This window comes from Lycium ferocissimum, unplaced genomic scaffold (genome assembly GCF_029784015.1).
Source record: "Lycium ferocissimum isolate CSIRO_LF1 unplaced genomic scaffold, AGI_CSIRO_Lferr_CH_V1 ctg25924, whole genome shotgun sequence".
Lineage (NCBI taxonomy): Eukaryota > Viridiplantae > Streptophyta > Magnoliopsida > Solanales > Solanaceae > Lycium > Lycium ferocissimum.
The window spans coordinates 3,225-12,830 of NW_026722584.1; the positions used below are offsets into that span (position 1 = coordinate 3,225).

At 41.0% G+C, this 9,606-nt stretch overlaps 1 protein-coding gene across 1 annotated transcript; it reads right to left on the bottom strand.

Annotated features, from left to right (window-relative positions):
- Positions 1 to 7,232: 7,232 nt before the first annotated feature.
- Positions 7,233 to 7,821, bottom strand: LOC132043567 (uncharacterized). Its single transcript, XM_059434048.1, has 2 exons — positions 7,609 to 7,821; positions 7,233 to 7,484 (listed from the first exon to the last, which is right to left on the bottom strand). The coding sequence occupies exons 1-2, from the start codon at positions 7,819 to 7,821 to the stop codon at positions 7,233 to 7,235; spliced, it is 465 nt and encodes a 154-aa protein (XP_059290031.1).
- Between the last annotated feature and the right edge of the window lie 1,785 nt (positions 7,822 to 9,606).

A 9,606-nucleotide genomic window follows, 5' to 3' on the forward strand; every position in this document is an offset into this window, starting at 1 on the left:
TTCCTTCAAGACCAAGTTTATCACAACTTTGGAGAGAAACAGGAATCATCATCTTTCATGGATTTATCTTGGAGTTTTGAAGCTTGATCTTCCCTTTTAATGGTATGGAAGGTTTTGGAATGTTGGAGAACTTCACAAGAACTCTCTAGAAATGTGGGGAAAGAAGTGTGGAAAGTTATTGTGAAAAGTGGGGTCCTTTGGGATTTAAAAAGGCTGAAAATTGCCCCCACGCTCCGTGTTGCGGTGAGTATGCAGCCCGCATACTCCCTCCACAACATAGGTGTGGTGTTGGGAAGAAAGCTCAGCCAAAATGGAGAGTTTGCTGCCAATATGCGGCCCAACATACTGAGTATGCGGCCGCATATTGCCCCATTTTCCCCGATTTCGCAAAAATGTGTTCTTTTCGATTTGTTTGACCTCCAATCCTTATGGAACCTTCTTGGCACTTGTATAAAACCTCATTAACCATATAACGGGCCCTATAGATCCCCCATCAAGGTAATTCTAAGAAATGTATAACTCAAATGATCCGAAATCTTTCCAAAACATGACTCAAATTCCAATTTCTTCAACGAGCTTATTTCTGCCGATTCATATGACTCTAAAACCTTAAGGTACATACTTAAAGTTATCCAATACCTTTCTTAACCTTATAAAGGGATTTATGTCCACTTTAGGCTTGTGTAATGGTTTACTTATAATGCAAATGACGCGAAATTTCCAAGGTGTAATATTCTTCCGCCTTAAGAACATTCGTTCTCGAATGTTAGTCTCTTAGGGATTCTACGAATATTTCGCTAGAGTTTCCCCTGTAATTATGCCACTACCATCCTGTTGCAACAACCCAAAATATACAATGCCTCATAGGGCTACAACAACAACAACAATAATGGCCATACATGACAAAGAAATCATCAAAAGAAAGCATTACGTACTGAAGACAATGGTGGCTGCCCGAACCACCTCGGGAGTGGAAATAGTTATGGATACCTAGACTTCATATCTTTCTCAGCTTTCCAAAGTCATTTCTTCTCTATTATTTCTCCATAGAACTTTAAATCTGAAGCTACATCTTTAGTTAGGAGTCTCGAACTTATTTATCTAAAATCGCATAGAATTTCTTCTTAAGATAATTGTCAAAGGCTTGGACATCATCCACAGGTACAATTCTAGAAGGATCTCTAATGCACTTGCGAAGCATTGATACATGGAAAACTGAGTGGATTGACTCTAAGTCTGAAGGTAGATCTAACTCATACGCCACCTGGCCTACCTTGCATACAATCTTGTAAGGCCCAATATACCAAGGGCTAAGCTTACCCTTTTTACCAAATCTCATGACGCCCTTAATCGGCGACACCTTCAAGAATACCCAGTCATTAACTTGGAATTCTAAGACTCATCGACGATTATCTGCATAAGATTTTTGACGTCTCTGAGTTGCCAATAATCGATCCTGAATAAGCTTGACCTTTTCTTGGTTTGCTGGATCAAGTCTAGCCCTATTAACTTAGTTTCTCCCACTTCGAGCCACCTAATTGGTGATCTACACTTGCGCCCATATAAAGCCTTATACGGGGCCATTTGAATACTGGAATGATAACTGTTGTTATAAGCGAACACGATAAGCGATATATGATCATCCCAACTACCTCCAAAATCTAACACACGTACCGTAGCATATCCTCGCGCAGTCCGAATGGTATGTTCGGCAAATTTTGTTCGTCGATTCGTGGATGAAATGCTGCGCTAAAACTCACCTGAGTCCCCAAACCTTCTTGGAAGGACTTCGTAAATTTACTGTAAACTGTGCTCCTCTATCTGAAATAATGGATACTGGAACACCATGGCGGCGTACTATCTCTTTTATATAAAGCTTTGCATAATCTTTAGCTGAGTATGTAGTTTTGACTAGTATAAAATAAGCTGACTTCGGAAGTCTATCCATAATTACCCATATAAAATCATACTTACGCTGAGAACGAGGAAAGTCTATAATGAAATTCACCTCAACTACCAAAAACGAAATAGCTGAATTCTGAATGGTAACTCTCATATTGCCCGAGTCCATTAATCGAACTCCTAGGCTAGCTAACTGCTGAATCTCACGAGCTAACTCTCTCTTCTCTGGCCGAATATCACATAAGCTACCCATAGATCTACGGCTAAGGGCATCAACTACGATGTTCGCTTTCCCGAAATGATATAGAATGCTTACATCATAATCTTTCAACAACTCCAACCGTCGCCTTTGCCGTAAATTCAACTCTTTCTATTTGAAATATCTTATGAAGACTCTTGTGGTCTGCATAAATATCAACATGAACACCATACAAATAATGCCTCCACATCTTCAATGCATGAATCACAATGACTAACTCAGTATCATGGTTTGGATAGTTTTCTCATGTTTTCGCAACTCAGCTTGATACATAAGCAATAACTTTATAGTGCTGCATCAACACAAAACCTAACCTAATGGCTGAGGCATCACAATAAATAACGTAGCCCTCCGATCCTTTTGGAAGTGTCGGTCCTGAAATTTGAAGTCAATCTATCCTTCGAAATTTCGAAAGCGCGTCACAAGAATCCTTCCATTAAAATTTAGCCGACTTCGAGCCGCTCTACCGCCGGTGCAAAAATAGAAGAAAAATCCTCTACAAATCTTCGATAATAACCTGTAGAGCCCGTAAAACTACGAACCTCCATAGGTATTGTAGGCCTTGGCCACGTCTTTACTGCCTTTCAATCTTTTGGGTATCCACCCAAATACCATCAGCTGAAATAATATACCCCGAAAGTCACGTTAATTCAGCACAACTCACATTTTGAAAATTTTGCATATAGCTCCCGAGCCTGAAGAACTCTAAGGACAACACGTAAATGATTCGCATGATCTACCTCAGATCGAGAGTATATCAGATATCATCAATAAACACAATTGCAGACAAATCTAGGAAAGGCCTGAACACATTGTTCATCAAATCCATGAACACCGCCGGTGCATTTGTCAATCCGAACGACATTACCCGAAATTCAAAGTGACCATATCGGGTTCTGAAGGCCGTCTTAGGAATATCTTTCTCCCTAACTCTCACCTGGTGGTACCCTGATCTCAAGTCTATTTTTAAGAACCATTTGGCACCCTGCAACTGATCAAATAAATCATCAATTCTTCAGATCGAATATTTATTCTTGATCGTCACCTTATTCAGTTGTCTGTAATCAATACACATTCACAAGGAGCCATCTTTCTTTCTTACAAATAACCCAAGTGCTCCATACGGTAATGAAATAGGCCTAATAAAGCCTTTCTCACGCAAATCCTTGAATTGCTCCTTCAACTCTGCAGGAGCCATCCTATAAGGAGGAATAGATATTGGCTTCGTATTCGGTAGCACATCAATGGCAAAATAAATTTCTCGCTCTGGTGGGAGGCCTGGAAGCTCATCCGAAAACACATATGGAAACTCATTCACTACAGAGATAGAAGGGTTGGCGACTTTGCTTCTATATCCAAAACCCGGACTAAATGATAAATATAACTTTTAGCAATCATCTTCCTTGCCTTGAGATAGGAAATAAACCTACCTTTCGGAGACGCTGTATCACCCTTCCACTCTAAAACTGGTTCTCTCGAAAACTGAAAATGAACCATTTTTGTTCTACAATTAACATTGGCATAAGAAGAAGCCAGCCAATCCATGCCCATAATAATATCAAAATCTACCATAGTCAACTCGGTCACTAAACGCCATTGTGTGACAGTCAGAGACTATAACCACACAATTTCTATATGCCCGATTAGCGATCACTAGGTCTGTTATATCCCGTAATTTGTACGTTGGGACAATTTTGGGACAAGTCGTACATAAGTATTATGGGCATGGAATATTAAGGGCAAGCTTGGAATTTGAAATTTTCATTATGCATGACTTCTTGGAAAAGTCAAGTGGCCGTGGGACCCACCCATGGATGGCCAATTGCTTCAAGCCATGGAAGGGTGTATGTTTCCATATTATATTTGTAAGGGTTAAATATATACATAGACAAAGATGACTATGCAAGGCAACAATTAAATTTTATGGCTTAAAGAAAAATCTAGAAAATTGGAGAAAAATTGGAGGAAAAAAAAAGATTGCATGACCGGCCATGTACATATATATATATATATATATATATATATATATATATATATATATATATATATATATATATATATATATATATATATATATATATAATGAGTGACAATATAAGACATAACTCATCATTTTAACCATAGAAAATTCAAGAAAGATGGAGAAAAGAGAGGAGGCTTCGGCCAAGAAGGGCGGCCGAAGATGGTCCCTTAAGTTTGATCATGAAAAATTATTTTCTCCTTGTCTTCCTACTAATAGGAAGGCCCTCGTCAACGTGGGGTAGTTGTTGGAACAAGAAAACCGTTCGTTGTTGCGAAACAAGTTCTAGCTTAGTGGAGAAGTTGATTGGAAAAGGTGAGGTTTAACTTCCTTTACATGTTTTATAGATGGTTGTGTGTGTTGTGGTATGTTTAGATGAATGAAGTTCATGAAATTATGGTGTGTTGTGTGTGCCGTGCGTATGTGATGTTATATAGGAGTAAAGAACTACCTTACTTAGCATGTTTGGATTGTTGTATTATGGATAGTTGTGCATGTTGTAATGTGAAGGAATGGATAAAATTCATGAAATCATGGATGTGGGGGCTTGGCCGAATAGGTGTGTGTTGTGTAGGAATGGTGAGTTAAATTTACTTGGTGTTGTAGTTGTTGTGGTTAGGGAATATGTGATTAAAATGAAGGTTTGATGACTCAAATTGAAGTGGTAATTGGTTGTGGGCTGATTTAGAACATAATGTGATTTTAATATAATTGCTTGAATTGATGAGAATGATGTTGCTAACGAATGGAATTGTTGATATAGTTTATGAATTTGGAAGAAGGAAACGTATTGTTGTTGTCCCTGTGGAAATTGGTGGTTTCGGGTTCCATGGTGTATTGTTCGGAATGCTCTTAAATCTTGTTTGAATGGTTGCGGATTAGTAATTGAATATGTGAGTATTGGTATTGGCTTGATCGTATGTAGTTCATTTGAATATAAATGGAGTGTTGTCGAGTTGTGTAGAAAGGAATTATTAACGCTAGAATGCGTTTTGAATTACTTATGGATGTTGTTAGTATGATTGTTGGTATGGTTGTTGTTGATTTGGCCGAGTTGGATTCTCGGGGTATTGAATTTACAGGGGAGATGCTGCCCAAATTTCTGTAAATAAGTGATGGCTTGGAATTGAGTTCGTCGGTGTTTACGACTAATGGTTGATGCACAACGACGTTGTTGTAGATTGTTGGAAGCCCGGGCGAAACTTGAATAGCGAAGCGAACGAGGTATGTAAAGCTCAACCTTTCTTTCTTTTGGCATGTCTTAGTTGAAAGTAAGTTATGATACGAACCCCGAGGTAACTCTATTCTCGCGATCCGAGCATGTCTATGATTCTTATTTGTTTCTTGATATTCGTACTCTTAATGTAGTCGAATCATGGTTTTTATGTCTTTACATGACTAAATTTCAAAGGTTGCATAAAAGTTTTGTTTTCCAAAAGAGTTTTGTTCTTAAATGCTTCCGTAACTACGAACGATCGTAACTTTCACGGGAGGGCTCGGATTGCTTCGATATAATTGTAAAACGTCCTTAAGTGAGTAATGTCCGTAACTTTCCGAGGCGGACTCGGATTGGTTTAGCGCACGACTATGATCCCTATGGTTTTGTTAATACGTTTATGATGTATGCTATGTTTCCGAATAACGTCCGAAAGATATTTGATATAACTATTGTCCGACTTTCAAATGACATTCCGTTTAGACTACTTCATTGAGTCTTTGAAATGTTTTAATTGCATTTGGTTTCTCACTACTCTGCTCGTGCATGCCTCAATGCATCTTTCACCGAGTCCCGGGCCGGGTACGTATTCGTGCAACTCCCCTGCATTGTTCACCGAGTCCCTCACTGGGGAGGGCGGTACGGTATATATATATATATGATTACTACCGAGTCCCTCATTAGAGGGCCGGGACACGCTATGTGATGTGATGATATGGGGATAGTGGCCAGAATGGCATATGATGACCTGGCCGGAGTCCCTCGCTGAGGGCCGGGCACGGTATATATATATATATATATATATATATATATATATATATATATATATATATATATATATATATATATATGTACATGCATGCATACATTGATGATATGATTTTATTTACCGGTCCCACAGAGGGCCGGGCCGTTATATGTACACTTTATATATGTATATCATGATTTTACTCACGAGTCCCTCGGTTAGAGGGCCGGGACACGCTATATATTTTTACGATGATTTCATGACATTGACATGAATGATATATGTTTTCAAAAGCAAGTCTTATGATTTTCTATACTACTTTACTTGATATGATCCGCTTCATTGTATTTCATGCTTTACATACTCGGTACATATTGCATCGACCCCCTTTCTTCGTGGGGTGCGTTTCATCCGCGCGGTACGCCGAATGAAAGTGAAGATATTAGTAGAAGATGTTCCGGCGGGATTGGCGAGCTCCATTTTCTCCAGTCTTTGTCGAGTCGCCGTATTATGTTATGGTATCACGTTCCATGTTAGAGAGACTTTCGGACGGTGTCATGTATATAGTATGTCAGTTTGTAAGCGACTCCATAAGCCGACGTATTGTTACGCATTATTCTACGGATTTTATACGATTATAGACTTCGTTTGATTTGAAAAAGTATGAAAAGCTTATTTGATTTCTGAAAACCTTTCATGATGTATTTATGTTGTGATCTCAGGGCCCAGCATGATTTGAGTATCACGAGAGTCAGCGGGTTCGCTCGGCCCTAGGTAAGGGTCGGGTGCCCATCACACCCCCTATCGGATTAAGGGTGTGACAAGGTCATGCAACGGTGTAGACAACGAAAGGCTTAATTGGCTCGGGTTTCACCCCAAATCGACCTTGACCAAGTAACATATGATCTTTATTACAACCTAGATCAATCAATGCATACCGTCATGTGAGGATGCGATAATATACCTTTGACAACTTCGAGGGGAAAGACTCAAGATCGTAAATCCCGGCCCGGTGCATAGATACGAAGGCGGGGACCGCTCGGCGGATGCTCTGCTCCTGCTACCTCTGCCATGACTTCTTTGGTGTCTATGAGCTTTGCCTCGGAGGGCGTACAGATGATGAAGAATCAGCTGCTGATCTTGTAGGATGGACCATACCTCTACCACCTCTCGATTGACAGTCACGCATAATATGGCCTGACAGACCGAAGGGGTAAAAGATATTTGAACCTAATCGGTACTTTCCCCAATTTAGTTTACCACACTGAGTACACCGTGGTAAAGGCGGCCTCATCTGGCCTGAATTACCCCTATACTGAGAACCCGAAGCCTTGAAAATCTGACATGGTCCGGAGTGAATAGGTCCATCAAATCTCCCAGCTTAAAGATATTTGGAGGAGCAGTGTTTAAATGGCACGAGGGGCCTAGAATTCTTGCCCTGCGACCCCTCTAAACTCACTGACAGGGCGTAAGGATCTAGCTCTCTTATTATAACCCTTATCATGCTCACGCTCACTCCTTTGCTGTTGTTGCCGCTCTTCCAAATTTTGGGCATGAGCCTGAATGTGAGGAATATCCATACCCTCTTGAACTGAGGCCGTCAAAAAGTCATCAATCAAATGTGGCCCAAAACCATTCACAAACTGGTGCATGCGATTCCCCATGTCAGCTACCATGCCTGGAGCATACCTGGCCAAAGAATTAAAACGAAGAGTATACTCTAGGGTACTCATATTCCCCTGTCTAAAATTAAAAAATCTATCAGCTCTGGCCTGTCGAACCTCTGGCGGCAAATAGTGTTTGAGAAAAGCATCAACAAACTCTTGCCATATCGGTGGAGGTGTGTTAACTCATCTAGAAGACATCCAAACAACATACTAATGAACCGCAACATCCCGTAATCTATAGGAGGCCAACTCTACCGACTCAATATCTGAAGCATATATTACCCGTAATGTTCTCAACATTCCATCTATAAAGTTCTGTGGGTCCTTATTCGATTTTACCCTAAAGAATTCGGGAGGGTTGAAACTAATGAAATCACGGGCTTTGGCACTGACTGCTCTATCACCATGCCCCGTACCTTGCCGCTGGGCCTGTGCAGGGACTAACTGGGTTAGCAAATAGATGGCATCTCTCAATCTGCGGCACCGAGCATACGGTGGAGAAACAAGGGTGTGGAAATTGGGCCGAGGATCTTCCTACTCCTACGAAGCAGGAGTTGAGTATGTGAGGACCGAGATGGAACCTGTTTCTGAGACTCGCCGTCATCTACATCTGTAGGCAGTACCCGTTCACTCCTCCTACCTTGTCTTTGTCCTTACGCGGCTGTGACTTTTCTCTTTCGGCCGTCGGCGAGAGAGCACCAACGCACGGGTTAGGAAAAGTAAAATTCGTATATCATGGCTCTATCACACGGCGTATGATGAAGAAGAAAGGTCAATCATTCCTAAATGCCCTACCGCCTCCTGTTCATAAGTGTGGCACGCTTCAAGCCTATAAATAAGACTCTAATGGACACGGCTGGTAGACACACCCTCGGACAAACTGCTCTGATATCACTTTTGTCACGACCCAACCGAAGGGCCATGATGGGCACCCGGAGCTAACCTCTGAGAGCACCTCTTAACATACTCTCATAATCATATCTAAGTGAGCCACATGGCTAACTCATAATTACCATGAATCAAAAAGGCACAAGTTCGTGAACAGGTGCGTCTATATTAACATCGTCATATGCCTATATACAAGCGGGCAAACTACAAAAAAGATATACAATATATAAACCGATAAGGTAATGGGATATCTAGCTATGTACATCTATCTACGAGCCTCTACATGGAGTATGTAATATCATAAAGCCGGGGCAGGACCCCGCCATACCTAAGTATGTACGCAAAAGAATAGTACCAACTAAACAGTAGCTCCGGATCAAATGAAGCACCTCTATGCAATCACTGATGAAGCAACCTAAGGGTCTGGTCGCTCTCCCAATCTACCTACGGGCATGAACGCAGCGTCCAGAAACAAAAGGACGTCAGTACGAACAATGTACAAAGAACGTAAGGGATGAATAGCAACATGATGAAAGCATGAAGATAACATAAGAAAAAGAGAACAATTTATACCTTTTTAAGTTGATTATCATGCATACTTAGCATTTCTCTAAAGGAAACATTCCATACATATACATATAATGATACCGTACCCAGCCATATAGGCTCGGTGTCTCTTATACCCGGCCATAACTGGGCTCGATGGTGTCCATACCCGGCCATAACAGGGCTCGGTGATGTCAATACTCGGCCATAACAAGGCTCGTTGGTGTCTATACCCGACCATAACAGGGCTCGGTAGTGTCCATACCCGGCCATAACAGGGCTCGGTGGTGTCCATTCCCAGCCGTAACAGGGCTCGGTGTTGTTCATACCCAACTGCAGTGGTGTGCACAATAAATATCA